This window comes from Vicia villosa, linkage group LG7 (genome assembly GCF_029867415.1).
Source record: "Vicia villosa cultivar HV-30 ecotype Madison, WI linkage group LG7, Vvil1.0, whole genome shotgun sequence".
In the NCBI taxonomy this organism is placed as follows: domain Eukaryota; kingdom Viridiplantae; phylum Streptophyta; class Magnoliopsida; order Fabales; family Fabaceae; genus Vicia; species Vicia villosa.
The window spans coordinates 69,596,117-69,615,157 of NC_081186.1; the positions used below are offsets into that span (position 1 = coordinate 69,596,117).

The window sequence follows — 19,041 nt, forward strand, 5'->3', positions numbered from 1 at the left end:
TTTTGTTAAACCTTTCTAACACCTTCTCAATGTATTTTTTTTAGACAACCACAATTTACCTTTCTTCCTGTCACTAGAAATCTCATGCCAAGAATTTGTTGTGCAGGACTTACATTCTTCATTGCAAATGACTTGCTTAAATATTTTTTTAAGCATTGAATTTTCTTAGTGTCATGACCAACAATCAACATATCATTAACATACGACAAGAGAATGATATAATCATCATCAGAGAATTTCTTCACAGACCCATAATGATCAATAATAGTTTTACCATAACAATTTCTTTCCATGAAAGAATCAAGCTTTTGGTACCATTGTCGTAGAGCTTGCTTGAGGCCTTTGGCGGATCACTTTTTGAATAGGATGCAAGAATTCACCAAGTTGAGCGAGATTGAAAGAGAATCAAATAAAAAATTCAAAGACGGAACCACCCATAGATATAGATTTAGACGCTGATGCGTGTTTTGATTCATTTTAATTTTTATTCAACTATGTATTTATGTGGTTAGACATGTTTTGTATGCAATCTTATTTTAATATTAATGATGTCAAATGTATACATTTTCATAGATTTCAATATATGTTTCAGTTTCCCAAAATTGTCTTAATTATTTGTTTTCTATAACAGCTCATGTTTCTAATACATGTTTTGTTTAGGGTGAATTCGGAAATGCATTTCCGAATAATGTTAAAAAAATACGAACATGGGTTAGTCGAAAATGTATTTTAGGACTTGCCCTAATTTCACTAAATGAAACAGGGTGTATCCGGAAGTACATATCTAAAATATCTCCTGAGACATGATTGAGTTTCTAAGGTGCATATTAATCTAAAATAGTATAAATATGGGTCTCTTTTCTCATCTTTTTAACAAAATCACATCACACGAAAATGAACATATTTTAACATGTCGCATTTGTGTACTTCAACAGTGAGAAAACCTCACTTGAATTTAAGATCATAGAGTACACATCTCTTATATATTTGAAATCTATACTAGAGAATCTCCTACAATACTTGAAGAGTTGTGAAACTCGAGTACCGTTTACCCTCTATTGTTAACGAAGGAAAGATTCAGTTCTGCAATTTGAGCTGAAGACGAATGAAGATTTAAGGTTTACATTGAATACATTTCATTGTTACGAAACAAAAGTTTTAATCGAGCTGGATGCGAAGATTGCGAGATCGATCGAAGATATTCTGATGATGTTGAAACGTCCTATTTGATGATTAAATGTATTGTTCGATTTACGTTAATGATTATCTATGTAATATTTTATTTTTTATGTATGTCACAACAATTATCAATATTAATTTATCTCTGTTTCAACATATGTTTCATTTCTGCACTTGTTTCTAATTCAGTAGATTCTGGTAATACACTTCTGAAAGTGTACGAAGATGAATTTCCATATTATATTTTGTCATAAAATTGGAGTTTTATTCAAATAACGAATGAATTGAGCGTGAATCAAGTGCATCCAAAAATATATTTTGTGGTAGTTGTTTTTCACTAGGTAAAAAAGTAATGCATATGTGGGAAAAGTAACCCCTAAAATTATGAGTTGTTAAATAAACTCTGATATGAGATTAAAGTGAAACAGGATTAGATATCTTCTATAAAGTATGTTTATAAAATAGACATTTAGCTTTTTTCTTTTTATATGCATTGTTTAGTTTTGGCTTAAGCATCTAAATGCTAGTTACATGTGCTCTACAATTAAGAGTATGTATATGTTATTTTGTTGTCGTTATTGTAGGATACACTAGTATAGAGCTTAGGAGTTGGTGCTGTATGGGACAGTGATGATCATTTGGGTAGGAAGCAATTGATGAAGACCAAGACCATACACAAATTCCAATTCTAAAGCAACATTGTACAGACAACAATCCTCTGGCATTTTCCTTTTTTAAAATGGAGCAATAAAAGCTACTAACAGTGAATTTGGTCTAACTAATAATGTCTCAGCAAACGTTGATATTGTAGTAGCTCATTACATAATTCTTCTACAAAAAATTGTAGATCATTTAGATATAGATGGACTTTGAAATTTGAATGCATGTGCCTTTCACCTATTTACTATGATAAATGTTGGTTCCCTTATTTAGCGTTGCTAACATTCCTCATTTGTTGAGTACTTATACATGGGTGGTTGTTGGTAATTAATAATGTATGGTAGCTTCATGGATGATACAGTTATGTATATTTGTGGTGTTTGATTTGCAAAAACAAAAAAAATAAATAAATAGGATACCAAATTATTCAATTATTAATATGAGAATGAAGAAAAATGAGTGAAGGATTAGACAAAAAAAGAAATATATATATCTCAACAAACCATGGTACAAATAGTTATTATAAGAGCATCTCCAACCGTGAACCTATTTTTGGGTTCTTTGTGGGACCTATTAAGCCACGTCAGCTTGAAGCAACTCAACTAATTTTTCTCTCCAATGGTGCAACTATGAAGAACTCATATTGGGTCCCACAATTTTACTTTATTTATTAATATTTTATTCATATTAAATTTTATAGTAATTAAAATAATAATTTTAATTATTTAAATTAAAATTGATATAAAATAAATAAAATTCAAATTGAACTTATAATTTAAAATGATAATTAATATTAATCTCAAATACATGACATATAATTAAAAACAATAAAAATAAATAACATCACATAATAAATTAAACTTAAACTTCATCATCTACATGTCCAAAACGTTCCCAAATATACTCGACTAAATTTCCTTGAAGTTGACGATGAACTTGTTTTTCTCGAATACTTGCTCTTCTTTGTAGTCTTGTTGCAAGATTCGGATGAGGACCGCTAAATGTTTCGGTTGTTGAGTTGTTGTCATCCACATTATCATAAGAGTAATCAAAATTACCTCCATATGTATGTCGTTCGTCTTCAACAATCATGTTGTGCAATATGATGCATGCATATATGGTATGCTTGAGGGTGTCCATGTGCCAAGCACGTGCTGGGCCACGTATAATTGCAAATCGAGATTGAAGCACTCCAAATGCCCGCTCCACATCTTTTCTAGCTGATTCTTGATGTTGAGCAAATAACTTTTTCTTTTCTCCTTGTGGTATTGAAATGGTTTTGACAAATGTAGCCCACTCAGGATATATACCATCTGCTAAATAATACCCCATATTATATGGTGTCTCATTGATTGTATATTGCACATTGGGAGCAAGTCCTTCCAAAATATCGTTAAACACATTAGATTGGTTTAACACATTAATGTCATTGTTTGAACCTACAATACCAAAAAAAGCATGCCAAATCCATAAGTCTTGTGATGCCACTGCTTCAAGCATGATTGTGGGCTTACCATGATCACCTCGACAAAACTGTCCTTTCCATGCAACAGGACAATTTTTCCATTCCCAATGCATACAATCAATAGAACCCAACATACCTGGAAAGCCACGTGACTCTCCCATTTGTAAAAGATGTTCAACATCAGTGTTGTTAGGCTTTCTCAAATACTCAGCCCCAAATACAGCATTCACGCCCTGAACGAATCTTTGTAAGCACTCAATTGAAGTGCTTTCACCGATTCGAACATACTCGTCTACAATGTCAGCAGCAGACCCATACGCCAACATACGAATAGCAGATGTACATTTCTGCAATGGTGAAAGACCCATTTTACCAGTTGCATCGACCCTCATTTGGAAATATTCATCATGATTTCCAAGGGCATCTATAATTCGAAGAAATACATGCCTATGCATTCTGAACCTTCTTCGGAATTGAACATCTGTGTATACTGAATTTTTCGAGAAGTAGTCATTGAACAATCGATTATGCCCTTCTTCACGACCTCGATCTATCGTTGTTCTTTTCTTTGGCCTAGAGGAACTTCCAGATTGAAGTTCATTCTGAAGCTCTTGTTCTTCATCACTGTTGTCCATAAATTCTTCTTCAACCAACTCCCAAAATTCTTGATCGTAATTATCTGAATCGTCTGAATCCATTTTAGTAAATAATGAGAGAAGAATAAGATGATAATGAGAAAATAATGACATAAGTGGTAGTATATATAATAGTTTGAATAACGGCTAGTTTGAATAACGGCTAGTTTGAATAACGACTAGTTTGAATAACATAATATTTATTATAATTTAAAGTGGTACTAATGACCATGTTACATAGGTGTTGATAAATTAAAGTGGTACTAATGACCATGTTACATAGGTGTTGATAAATTAATGTGGTACTAATTACCATGTTACATAGGTGTAGATACTAACTACATTTCATATTTTTTTTCATCTTATTACAATATTTTTCATGAATATCTCGTTGACTATCGCTCATAGTAGAAGTGTCTTTCATCATTAGTTGCACTACCTTTAATTCTATCTCGTCCTCCTTACTTTGCGCTAGTCTTTCCATTAACATTGCTCTTTTATTCCTTGCATCTTGCGTTTCATTTGGAATTTCCTTTGCCTTACCCTTCCTTTTTGCTGCTTTTTGTCCCATTGGACGCTCCATTGGTGATGATGAGTTAAACTCATAACTTGAAGGTGTATTTGGGTTCTCCGATGATGCCTCACTAGCATAAGTCTTTGTTATTTTTGAAGAACTTTCAATCGATTCTCCCATCCATTTAGGTTCATCTTTTAACAATCTCCATGCGTACTCAAGGTTGAATGTTGTACCTTGATCCTGAGCAAAAAATGCATTTGCAGCGGCCATGACATCGTTCTCCGATGTCCCACTTTTCTTTCCATTAACAGCTTGTTTGCAACACCCAACAAATTTTTGAACCAAGCCATTTATTCGATGCCATCGACATTTTGATTGTCCCTTTAACTTTTCCCGCGATTGCCCACGATACTGGTTATAATTGGCAGCGACTCTTACCCAAAAACTCTCAGCCTTTTGATCAACTCCCACAATTGGATCCTTTGAAACATTGAGCCATGATTGGATAAGTAGTATATCCTCATCCCTTGTAAATTGCTCTCGAGATTTTTTTTAACAACAACCCTTTCTTCATTTTCAGTACCAACTTGAGTAGAAAATGGTGGAACTTGAGTAGAAAATGGTGGCATCGGTGGAATTTGAGAATTTTGAAGATTAGGATTTTGATAATTTTGCATGAAATTGAACATAGCTTGTTGATAATGAAAATGATTAGGATCCATTTGACCTAAACAATTGTAATTTGAAGTAAAAAAAATGAAAATTTGAATTAAAATGATGAAATTGTGAGAGAGAAAATTGAAATTGAAGAGAAAATAAAAGTGTTGGTAAAATTTTTGTTGGTTAATAACTATATTTATAACTAAAAAATAACTAAAAAAAAAAAAAGCAACTAGCCGTTAACAACGGCTACTTTTAATATTAAAATAAAAAAAAATTGAAGAACCGTTGTATGTTTCTACACTGATGGCCAGGTGGAGCTCTGCTGCAAAGAAAAAGTTGACTTCAAATCATTGCCATGCTGGCAAACTCCCATGAAGAACCACCGCTGGAGGTGGTCTAAGACACATTATCAAATGGACCAAAATCCTCTTATGCATTTATTATGGATTCTTTTAACTTTGTATTTCCTATATTTTTCTCAAAAAGTAAGTTATTATAACTTACTCTATATTTTGACTATTTATTCTTTTCAATATAATGATTAAAAATAATAAGGAATAATTTTCTCTCTCCACATTTAATTATTTATTATTTTAACTATTAGATTAAAAATAATAAATGGTCAAGATGTGGAGTAAGTTATAATAACTTATTCTTGGAGTAAATATAACCCTTATATATATATATATATATATATATATATATATATATATATATATATATATATATATATATATATATATATATATATATATATATATATATATATATATATATATATATATATATATATATATCAACTATCAACTATCAAGCCATTAAAATACAATGTCACCACTTTTTCTATAATAACCTTTTTTTTCCTTCAATTTACAAAGTGAAAAGGACTTCTTTGTCATTTCATAATCAAGACATTTTTACAACTTCAAAACAAATCAGTATGCGCCACATGTCCTCTTCTTCTCTCAATTTTTCTCCATTTTACAAATTAAATTATTTCTATCTTTCACTTTCTCTTTTAAACACCTCATATATACACTTCACAATTTTTAAATTATATTAACTCACCGTCTCTTTCTTTTTTCAAATTAAATGCAATTTTCTTTTATATTTTTTTTCTCTTTTCATTTCATTATTTTATCTTTTCTACCTAATTATTTTATTTTCTACTAATTACTTTTAATATATTAAAATATATAATAATATAATATATAATAATAGTATATGATTATCATACTAATTATTTATCGGTCTATAAATGTATGCAATATTGACATTTAGTAAATAGTCATACATACAACTAACTTTTCAACTCACTGGTCATTATCATAAAAATACATATTATATTTTAATTAATATTTTAATTATTTGAGATTCAAAATTCTTATTTTCAAATGTAAAAAAAAAATTTCCGCATGTCACTATCAGCAAAATACCTATTTTATTTTAATTAACAATTATTTTTATTTGAGACACATTTTCAAATGTAAAAATTCTCTTTTTTCATGGGGCACTATAAGCAAATACATATTTTATTTTGATTAAAATTGTCTTTATTTGATACACAAAATTCTTATTTTCAAATGTCAAATTTTCTCTTTTCTTCACGGGATTTTAATTAACAATTGCCTTTATTTGAGACCAAAATTCTTATTTTTCAAAATATTAAAATTTATCTTTTTTTCCCGAGCCACTATCAACAAAATTCCTATTTTATTTTAATTAAAAGTTGCCTTTATTTGAGATACAAAATTATTATTTTCAAATATCAAATTTTTTCCTTTATCTAAAATGAAAGACATTTTTTTCTTATAATTATTTAATACAATTGAGTTTATATTATCATTATTTATTTTATAATCAAATAACTAATTTTAAATTTATATGTATATTTAAATAAATTATATATTGTATTAAATATATATCTCAACAAACCATGGTACAAATAGTTATTACAAGACACATTATCAAATGGACCAAAATCCTCTTATGCATTTATTATGGATTCTTTTACATCTGTATTTCCTATATTTTTCTCGTTTTTCTCTTCTTATATATATATATATATATATATATATATATATATATATATATATATATATATAGGTTTAATTGCAATTTTGGTCCCTCTATTATCCATTTTTTTGGGTTTTGGTCCCCCTATTTTAAAATCGGAAATTTTAGTCCCTATATTTTAATTTTTTGAGGATTTTGGTCCCCCTGCAAATTCGAAGGCAAATTTAAATGAAATGACGCTCTTAATGATGATGTGTCAGTGTCAGTTCAACAGTAATTTGTTCAAAAAAGTTATTTTTATTTAAGATTTATGTTGAACATGTCATTAATCTGAGTTTCATTTCATTAAAAATTGCCTTCGGATTTGTAGAGGGACCAAAATCCTCAAAAAACTAAAACAAAGGGACTAAAATTCCAGATTTTAAAATAGGGGGACCAAAACCCAAATAAATGAATAATTGGGGGACCAAAATTGCCTCTGGGTTCTCCTCTAAGTATCTTCACTTTTGTTTTTGCACCGGACACTTATAACCAGAGGTTATAACCATATCCTCTGAGGGAGAAACTACTTCTTCAGGGTCGCTGAATGCCCTTATATCAAATATTGATGGAGGAGCAAGCAGCGTTGAAGTCCCTATGCCCCCTCCATTCATTAAAAATTGCCTTCGGATTTGCAGGGGGACCAAAATCCTCAAAAAACTAAAACAAAGGGACTAAAATTCCAGATTTTAAAATAGGGGGACCAAAACCCAAATTAATGAATAATTGGGGGACCAAAACTGCCTCTGGGTTCTCCTCTAAGTATCTTCACTTTTCTTTTTGCACCGGACACTTATAACCAGAGGTTATAACCATATCCTCTGAGGGAGAAACTACTTCTTCAGGGTCGCTGAATGCCCTTATATCAAATATTGACGGAGGAGCAAGCAGCGTTGAAGTCCCTATACCCCCTCCAGCCTTATCAAAGGAGTAGATATGGGTCAATCTACAAAGGAGAGACGTTGCCAAGGATTTTACTCGAACTTGTCTACAGACCGTAGGTAGTGAACCTAGTGATGGTGAGGTTGGAGAATTAGCCCTTTGAAGTTGATAGGGTGTGCTGACATATGATTAGGTAGACGCAAAAGTAACAGGTACTTCTTCGATCCTAAGATATAAGATTGCCTTGAGAGATATTTTCGTTGAGGTCGACGATCCTTCGAAATAATCAGTTTATTTGGTGTAGCAAGAGAAAAAGATATGCAGTTCTTTCGATGACTGCATGGTCCCGTTCTATGAGGGCATGTTTACATTAGTAGGGCTCTGACTTCCTTTTTCTAAGTCTAAAGTGTTACACCAAATCTCAAGCATGAAACAACTGATCATTTTTTTCTCTAAAAAGTAGGAAACCTTTTAGAGAAAAGAAATACCATATATATTTTTTATTTTTTATTTAATATTATATGACAGTTTGATTCATTTCCATTAACAATTGAGATTTAGTGTAAGACTTTTAGGCTTACACCGGGTGCCAACGGATCCTGACTCTCTCTCTCTCTCCCCCTCTCTCTCGGGCTAGGATCAAATGACACTAAGATATCAAATTTATTATTATGACACCTTCGATAACTCTTTTCTAAATATTTGTATAATAAAATCCGCTGTTGGATTGAAAGATACTATCATATAAATCATGGCTACAAAATTTCACATCAATTCGTATACATTTAACATGTCAATGAAATGAATCAAAATGAACTGTTTTAGTGAAATTTTGCAAGACGTTAGTTTTTATCCATTTCATTGACATGTCAATTGATTACTGAGGCGATCAAATAATTAAGATAATCATGTATGAATAAAAATATTAATACTCCAGTCAAAGAAATAAGTATTGGATTCAAGTGTGACTGGTTAGTTTTATATCGATTAAGAATGAGTAAAATGTTGAAGTTTCACTCATTATTGATCCTAAGACATTGATTCATTGTTGCTCTTTAATCTCCCACCAACAAGAGGTATATATCTTTGGTTTGGCTTGGTGGATGGAGGAGGATAACCAAGTGTTTGGATCAAGTATCATGATGTATGATACTTACACTTAGGGGAGATCTTGTAGGGTGTAAATGTGAGTAGTTAATTCAATCCTATAATGACTAATAATAAAAAAAAATGATGGATACATAAGATAAAATATATATATATATATATATATATATATATATATATATATATATATATATATATATATATATATATATATATATATATATATATATATATATATATATATATATATATATGATATCTTATGATTTTGAGTGAATATTTAATATCTTTCTTTTTGATGATCATAAAGCATTGTCTCGTCATCATCAACGTGTGAAGTTAAAGTAAGATGAGTTTGGTCCGGCTTAACATGAAATCAAAATGAGACTTTGATGTTTGGATGAAATATGGTGATATGTGATACTCATATTTGATGAAGAGAATGTTGAATTTAAATTTGAGTGAAAAATTTTATATCGATTATGAATCTACTAAATGTTTGACATAATTAACTTTTCCTAAATTGTAATAATATATATATATATATATATATATATATATATATATATATATATATATATATATATATATATATATATATATATATATATATATATATATATATATATATAATACTTTAAAGAGAAATGTGTCTCTCTCTTTTTCAGTCTTGAAGTATTGTCATGTTGTTACTCAATCACTCCAACAAATGGTATTTGAGTTAATGTTTTGATAAGTTTTTAATCCAAAACACTTGCATTTGAAGAAAGATTGATGAGATAAAATGAACATACAAAATGTTAACTACATTAAAGAAGTGATTAAACCAATGTACCTATTTTGTTAAGGTTCTCTATAGAAATGTGTTCTCTTTCTCCCTTAAATATATGTTTGAACATGACCAATTCACCTACTCCAGCTCAAGTTCACTTTCTTACTTATGCTATGCTATTGAACAAGGACCATTCTCCTATATACTTTTATATCCAATTTACTTAGAAATCTAAGCAATTTAATCTTACCTATTGTAAAAATTTCATGGGGCCATTAATTATTTAATCTAGAAATAATTTTATAGAGATGGTAAGAATCTCTTCTGACATAACAAGTGATTTTGAGTTAGAACTTTGCTATCTATTTCAAGATATTAATCTATGCAGTTGTGCGCAGACGATATTAGATATTGGTTTTTATAAAAAAAAAACAATAATCTAAATAATTTTCTCTCTCCTAATCGGTTCATCACTCTTCCATCATCTCTCTCCTTTTAGCAATTCATTTTAAAGAAACACAGTGTACTGATTTTTGGACACCTTCCGCAATAAATATCCTTATTTTCTCAGAAAAGGGACTGAAAATCGAGGAAACGGTCGGGACAAGGGTTGGAACCTGGAAGAGGAAGAGATGGGAGAGCGAGAGAGGGTAATGGAAGTGGTGGAACAACAACAACAACAACCGGAAGAACAAGAACAAGAACCAGAAACAAGCGAAACATCATCGTCAACATCATCAACAACAACATGGAAACAAAACCTGACAATGCAGTTATTATCCGACAAACTAACCAACGGAAACCTTAACTCTAAGATTGAAGCTGCAAGAGAAATCAGAAGAATGGTTCGTAAATCTTCCAAAACAAGGTCCAAATTCGCCGCTGTTGGGGTCATTCAACCGCTTATTTTTATGTTATCTTCTTCCAATCTTGATGCTCGTCAGTCTTCTCTGCTTGCTCTTCTCAACCTTGCTGTTCGGAATGAAAGGTAGTAAGATCCATTCTTTTTCTTGTTTCTTATGTGGGTTTTGGGTTTTCTTTAATGGGTATTTGTCAATTTTATGTTCTTGATGAATTTTGTGCTGTTTAGTTATATCAATGATTTTGAGTTTGATGGTGGGTTTTATGGAATGGTGAGAACTGGTTTAGAGAGGAATGTGTTATGCTATAATTGGTTTTGGACTAGGAACAGTTTTGTGAATGATTTGTGAACTAGATGGTTGTTGTGTTTGGATTAGGTTAATTTTGTGTTCAATGTATGGCGAAGATACTGGAGGAGTAGTTTGAGGCTCAATCAGCCATGGTGGTAGAATGCTTTGGCTCGAGTCTGTGTTTCGATTGTGGATTTAGTCTTTAGTGTGTTTAGGCTAGAAATGAACTCTTGTGTGGTTTCTGTTTGGTATCCTTTTTTGTTTACATGCCTCGTCCAAGGTGACATTGTTACCTTGCGTGCGTGCTAGATCTGCTTGTGATTGTTGTTGTGGATTGGAAAATTCTGTTACTTCTCCTTCTATGGACTTTCTGATCTGTGTACTCTTTATTGGAAGAATATCCGTTTAGGGTAAGTTTCGACTTCGAGATGGTTGTATCGTTCGCCACTGTTGAACATTGAACTTGCAGACCTACTCTAGCAAAAAATCTGCCATTACGGCCTATGGTGCCATCATTGGCGAGTGTCCCTTCACAAATTGCCTTGTCAAAAAGTCTTCCATGGCCAAACTCACTATTAATGATATTTGACCATACCGGTTGTTGTTTACTCAATCAATTTACATCTTCTAATACAAATATACAATTAGAATTAATAGGTTTCCATAGTTACCTTTTTAACCTAGGTTAGTAAAATTTCTATCTAGGGCTGTTTCTATGAATTGCCTTCACGCCACAGCTCCCCGAAGTCAATGTCCTTCATGTTCCTTTCTCCCTTCAAGTTTTAAGCAAGGGTCGTTGATTATAAAAGTTATAGATCATTCATTAAGGTTCATTAATGTTTAAAATTCATACCAAGTCCAAGATTTTCCATTCCATTTAAAGGTCCTAGGTTCCACAGTTATCAATAACGTGCCAAAGCTATTGCAGAGCAGACTCAAGCTGCTATCCATTTTCTTCTGTCAAGGGTTTTTGATGTAGTAGGGGGAGTCACAGCTGCTACCCTGTAAAATGGTGGCACTTTCAGTTGCTTTTCTTCAACTGAATCTAGTGTACCTATTTGGTGGCTTCCACATTCAAACGGGTTCCGTAGGTTGAAACTAAAATTTGTCAGATCTTTTCTGTGTTTTGCAATTTGATGTTTTAGAATAAGAAACCTATGTGTACAATGTTTGTATCTAAGGTCTTTGTGGTTGGGTTGGATTATATTGTGTTTAAAGTAGGTGAAGCCCTTTGTAGCACCGACACCGACACTTGTGATTACTTTTAATTTATTCATGTTTTCAAATTATTATTGGTGTTGATGTGTCAGTGTCGTGTTTCCGGTGTCTGTGCTTCATAGGTGAAGCCTTCTGCACTATTTTTAATGTGTTGTTTGACAACTCTTTTCTTTATTGTTATTACTTTGTGATTTTATGCTGTTGGTCCTTATGGTTATTCTTTACTTTTCTGAGTTATATAAGAAAGTTTTCTTTGCATGACATGTTGGAATTCACATTTGTTAGAAACAAGGTTCAAATAGTGACAGCTGGTGCAGTGCCTCCTCTGGTGGAGCTTCTCAAGATGCAAAATAACGGTATACGAGAATTGGCTACAGCCGCAATCTTGACACTCTCGTCTGCTGCATCCAACAAGTCGATTATTGCTGCTTCCGGAGCTGCTCCTCTCCTTGTTCAGATTCTCAAATCCGGAAGTGTTCAAAGCAAAGTTGATTCTGTTACAACCCTCCATAATCTCTCCATCAGTATCGAAAATTCCATCGAACTTCTCGACGCTAGTGCCGTTTCCCCTCTTATCAACCTCCTTAAAGACTGTAAAAAGTATTCAAAGTTTGCAGAAAAAGCATCATCACTACTTGAAATCCTTTCCAATTCTGAAGAAGGACGAACCGCAATCTCACTTGCACACGGTGGAATTTTAACCATTGTAGAGACAGTCGAAGACGGATCACTTGTCAGCACAGAGCACGCCGTTGGAGCATTGCTATCATTATGTCTAAGCAACCGGGATAAATATCGGGAACTAATTCTTAGAGAAGGAGCAATTCCAGGCCTGTTACGGCTAACAGTAGAGGGCACAGTCAAAGCTCAAGATAAAGCACGCACACTTCTAGATTTGCTTCGAGATTCTCCTGAAGAAAAAAGACTAGACACGTCGGTTTTGGAGAAAATTGTTTACGACATTGCTGAACGGCTAGATAGAGTAGATAAAGCTGGTGAAACATCCAAATGATTGTTGCAAGATATGGTACAATTGAGATTCAACTTGTATATATATGTGGTTTTTGTCTCTGTTTTTTCTTTGGGTCAGTTAGTGTTATAGCAAGATAACAACCATTGAAAGTGTGTCTAATGATGTTTTACCAATCTAACTTGAAGTTGATCTGTTGATTTATTGACCTCATAATTACACTGTATATCTCAGCCAGGATAGTGCACATATGAAAAGAATATGAGGTATTGTAGTTGCATTTGCTAACTCCATCCCCTTCCAAATTGAGTTTATAACTAATTAGAAAAAACACAAGCAATTATGCCAATATTTTCTTTTACCAAATTTTTGAGCTTGTATATGAAATGATCAAATAAATAAATAATTCCAAATACAGGGGGAAAATCCAAATACTTGATTATTAACTGTCGGTGAATTAATTAATTTCCTTATAAAAAGAACCAATGTTAATTAATTTTATAATTATTAAATCAATTTGCAAAAAAATTGAAAAATCTCCTAGGAAAAAGGAAAAATGCATGTTTGGAGACACATTTGAGATATTTAAAAGTGATTTAAAATTAATTTTGGTAGGTGATGTGCTAATTTTTGTGCTTGCAACTATACACGGTTGAATTAATAGCAACTCATAAGAAAAAATATCGATCCCACAGAGATCGTATTAAGAATAATGATTTTCATACAAGTTGTAAAATAAACATGAACAAAGGTGATAAAATAATGGTATGTGTCACGTGGTTAAGTGGACAAAATAGAGAAGATAATTAATGGTTAACAAGAGAAAAAGAATATGATGGACAATGTTCCATTTAATGAATTCATCTAATGTATGAATCTGATAAGTACTGTCGACAGACGAGGTCCACGTGATCTAGATCTAGAGTTGTATCTTTACAACATCATAAACATATGCATCAAAGCAATGAGACAAATCTCTAAGCCTCACTTGTAACCTTGGTGTATGTCTGAGTTCATTATGAATTTCCCCTATAAGTGTAGTTCTTTATCTCTAAAGTAGCTAATCTAGTGAATATCTCTATCATACTATTTTCAACCATATTTATCATTAAATCCACTTTTTAAATATCTCTCAACATTAACATGCTGTTATCTACTTCTAAGCTGACCAGACAAAGAAATAAACATATGGATAACTTCACATGAACAAAATATATCAAGACAACTCATTCAAACATACAAAAGATTATTAATTCATTAAATCTCACATTATCCAACAAAACAAGTTTAGTTCATAATGAGTAAAATAAGCACAACACAGAGAGATCTTAAGTCACACATTTCGAAGAAGAAGATAGAAATGATAAACCTAAAGATGAAACTTTAATCACTTGCAACTTGTTAATCAGCAAGTGACATCTTTTGTCACGCCTCCCCACAAATTGATTGTTAGTTCCTCCATAATTTCACTTCTACGGAATTTGCCAAGTTTCAGAACCACCTTCTTCATTACAACTCAATTTATAAAGGATTTTCAGCTGCATAATGTCTCTCTTTGGTTTTTGGGCCTTTAACTTAAGCCCAAATAATAAAGCATATTCATTTGTGTTGTACTATAATAGTACACTGCACATGGGAGACAACATGATGATGTGGCAGAAATGCAGCAGTAGCAGCAGACCAGAAACAAATTTTTAGAGTTTTGTCTTGTAGTGTTTCATTCTCATCCATTCATTTTATCTAGTTTGTCTCGCAGTGTTTCATCCTCATCCTTTCATTTTCTCCAAATCAACTTTATTTTCTTCTCAAATCTCTGTCACGTCTGCATTAGCACTGAAGTTGGGAACTCAAATAAACATCTTCTGCCTCAAGGCCTGCTGGATGGTGTGCTCGAGCTAATTCTGCACAAGTAGGGGTGTTCATTGGTTCGGGTAAATTCGAACCAAACCGCAATCCAAACCAAACCATAGTGTTAGGGTTGTATATTTTTTTAGTTCGGGCAAGAACCAAACTAATGAAATTCAATGACAATTGGTTCGGGCATCGGATTTTCAATTTTCTACCTGCAAACCCAACCCAAACCAATCATAATTAATTACCATGAAACTACCAAACACTCAACTTCAACTAGAAAAAAGTGAAATGTTGTATGTGAATAAGTTATGTTATCTTAATTAGTTATTAGAAAATTATTAGTGTTGTAGTAATTTAGCATAGAGTTATGAAACACATTCATTATCATACTAACTCAAGTAACTAATTATAGATTCAAAAGTCTTTATGTTAGATATTGTTCTTGTTAGATATTTTTAATCTGGGAAAAAGTGCTAGTTTAATATTTACAATTGAACACTACTAATATTATTTATTTATATTATTATGAAAAATTAATTTCCATAAATAAATTATTTTTTTTCAAATATTGCATTGTTTATCTATCCAATCAATCCAACCCAAACCAACCCGTTGTTTCTCGATTCGGTTTGGGCTTTATTGCAAAAATTTACAAATCAAATCCAAATCAATCCATATAATTTTAATCAATTTGGATATCGGATTTTCTCAAAACCGAACCAAACCGAACCACGAACACCTCTATTCACAAGCACAAAACACATAAAATTAACAAAAGAGAACACCTAGTGTGCTCTATCCTTAATTAACTAAAGTAACATAAAATATAAATAAATGAAATTACTCAAGATATAATTTACCCTAAAATTCAAGTATAAAGGATAAAATATTTCACATAAAATTCAAGTCCTATTTATAGGACATATATAATGAATGAAGAATCAATAAGAAATTCGGTCATTAATGGACATCCATAATTATTCTATTTTTAACTCTTTCTTGGATGTCCATTAAAAATATGCGTCATTAAAACTTGTAATAAGAAAGAAAATTATTTGGGAGACAATCATATTTAACATCCATTATTTATAACACTCCCCTTAGATATATCCATTATTTATAACACTCCCCTTAGATGTTCGTTTAGGATATGTCTCGTTAAAATTTTATTAGAAAAATTCAGTGAGAAAAAAATCTAGTGAATAAAAAAAGAATATAATATTCTTTTTAAGATAAATCCATCTCCCCCTCAACTGAACGATCATTTCTTCGATGATAAAGACCAATCTTCTTTACTAGTTTGATTTTGATAGAGTAGAATTATATTATTTAAGTTAATTTAGAATTTATATTGATGTTTTTATGTATTGTTATTTAGTGGACTCTTATTAATATTTGCATCTTTTAGGTTTATTATCTATTAAGAGTATTATATAATGTAGTCTCATAAAGACATTTGGAATCAACTAGATGTAAGCCCGCGCGATGCGCGACTTTACTTATAAAATATATTTGATAAATTTTTAATAAAATTAAATTATTAATAAAATTCTAAATTTTAGAATATAAGTTCACAAATATTCTAGAAACTTTATGAATAAGTGAGTTATTTATATGCTTATGTAATTTTCAACATAAAATTTTTATAAGTTAAAATATATTTTATTACGTTAAAATTTCTTAAAGTGATAATAATTAAAAATGATTTGAAATGTCTTCCACTAATAATAATTGAAATTTTTATTAGATAAAGTTGTGTCTAATAATTGAAGTTCAATGCATGGAATTTATTATTTTATCCAAAAATGAAATTTATTTCATAATCATTTTAATTAATTTTTTCAATAATAGTAAAAAGTATTATTATTCTTTGAACATTAAAATTAAAATTTATAGTCTACTCTATTATTAATGAATTTTCGAATATAATTCGAGTTTTCAAAATGAGATTATTTTTTTAATAGCTCAAATTAGAGTGTCAATATGGGCTACCCGGCCCTAAACGGGCCGGTCTTAGTGGGCCCTGGGCTTTTCAGGGCTGGGCCAAAAAGGCCCTGTGTAATATGGGTTCGAGATTTACTACCCGAGTCCGGCCCTAGATGGGCTTTTTTATTTAAAAAAACTAAAAAAAACTCCATAATATTTATTATAAATAAAATTAAAAATCATGTTATTTTAAACATAATACATTTTTAAGTATTATATTATCTCTTATAAATACTATAATGTGTTTCTAAATACAATATATGTCTAAATTGTATAAAATAATACTTGAATATTTATTATAAGAGAAAAACTAATATGATACGATGAAAAAATGTTGATTATGTTGATGTATAATATTTAAAAGAGAAAGATTGAATAGAATAAAGATAAAATTTAGTGAAGTGAGAAAAATCAATATGCTATTTTGGAGTAAGATAATATAAATATTAATATATTTTTTTATAATTTATAATTATGCGGGCCTGATGGGCTACCCACGTCCCATATGGGCTAGCCCTAATGGGTAGCGGGCTTTTCAGGGCTGGGCTAAAAAGACCCTGAAAAATACGGGCTCTAGTTTTAAGGCCCAAGCCCTATGATTTTTCGGGTCTGGCGGGCCGACCCATATGGGCTAGCCCATTTTGACAGCTCTAACTCAAATACCTTTCATAGTGGAAGTAAATGATAAATCAATACCACTATATCCATAAAATAAAACCATTAGTCTCATGATACTGCCTAATTTATAAATGTGGTTCATTGTCCTTAAGTAGTGTTATTTAGTCCCACCAACATTTTGTTTTTACACCTGCAATTAAAACAACTAATACATATCAATAGATAATCACAATTACATACTCAAGTAATAAGACTTACAAATTAAAAATAGAACATGATATTAACTTTATTATTCACAAAACAATGAAGTTTTTTTAGTCATTTACAACATATACATCTAATCCAATGACAATTATTTGATTGTTGAATTCATCTATATTTCAATATTTTCATCCTTCATACATGGTTAATCCTATTTAGAATTAAAATCATAGTGAAAATTTGTGTTTCTTTGAGACACTAAAAATAATACAAATCATAGAAAAATAAGTTGAGGAGAATTTGGATTTCAAGAGTGCAATAAGATAGAAAGCAATAAATCAAATTAAATTATCTTATCTTCTAAATTGTAATTCCTAGACACATCATGTAGTATTTTGTGTGATAATGCATAATGCATCTAACATTGGTTAAAAAGAGAGAGAGATTGTTGTTGAGTTTTATTGGTATATACATGAAAATGTCTATAACGTCCGTTTAAAGAGAGAAAGAGATAGTCTATTATTAATTTTTATTTGTCTCTATCAACTTATAATAATTCTATCCATTAACTTTCTATAATTATTATTAAGAAAATTAATTTTATGATTTTATTTTTGACTATGCAAAGAGTAAGTTAATTAATTTATTGACTATTCAAAGAGTAACGTTACTTAATTTATTTATGAAAATGAAATGGATAGAAAAAATGTTGAATATTTATTAAGAAAAATAATTTCATAATGATAAAATGCAAAGTTAATAATTATATAATGATGAGAAATTAATTCTGTAACTATGATGTTAAATGTCCATTATTTTTATTGTGAAAAATTCAAAATTAATTAATTCACTATAAATTTATAAATAAGAAAAAATATATATTAATTTTAATTTTTTATAAGTTTTATTTTTATTTTATTAGATACCCTTAATAATTGGAATGGAATGCAAATATATTTATAAGATTTATTTATTTAATTTATAGCTGGAATTGGAATGAAATTAGAATAAAAATATGAGTATTATTAATATTATTCATAACTAAGTTATGATACATAAAAATAATAATAATAAATATATTTATTACTATTTATCTATTATCTATTAT

General features: G+C 30.5%; 3 protein-coding genes across 3 annotated transcripts; 1 reads left to right on the plus strand and 2 right to left on the minus strand.

The window, feature by feature from the left end:
• Nucleotides 1–2,700: 2,700 nt before the first annotated feature.
• Nucleotides 2,701–4,002, minus strand: LOC131619280 (uncharacterized). Its single transcript, XM_058890393.1, has one exon. It carries the CDS (start codon nucleotides 4,000–4,002, stop codon nucleotides 2,701–2,703), a length of 1,302 nt encoding a protein of 433 aa, XP_058746376.1.
• Nucleotides 4,003–4,273: 271 nt separating this feature from the next.
• Nucleotides 4,274–5,178, minus strand: LOC131619281 (glutathione S-transferase T3-like). Its single transcript, XM_058890394.1, has 2 exons — nucleotides 5,020–5,178; nucleotides 4,274–4,936 (listed from the first exon to the last, which is right to left on the minus strand). The coding sequence occupies exons 1-2, from the start codon at nucleotides 5,176–5,178 to the stop codon at nucleotides 4,274–4,276; spliced, it is 822 nt and encodes a 273-aa protein (XP_058746377.1).
• A 5,203-nt stretch (nucleotides 5,179–10,381) lies between these two features.
• On the plus strand, nucleotides 10,382–13,562 carry LOC131620710 (U-box domain-containing protein 2). Its single transcript, XM_058891858.1, has 2 exons — nucleotides 10,382–10,923; nucleotides 12,590–13,562. Exons 1-2 carry the CDS (start codon nucleotides 10,568–10,570, stop codon nucleotides 13,314–13,316), a joined length of 1,083 nt encoding a protein of 360 aa, XP_058747841.1. The 5' UTR covers nucleotides 10,382–10,567; the 3' UTR covers nucleotides 13,317–13,562.
• The last annotated feature ends 5,479 nt before the right edge of the window (nucleotides 13,563–19,041 follow it).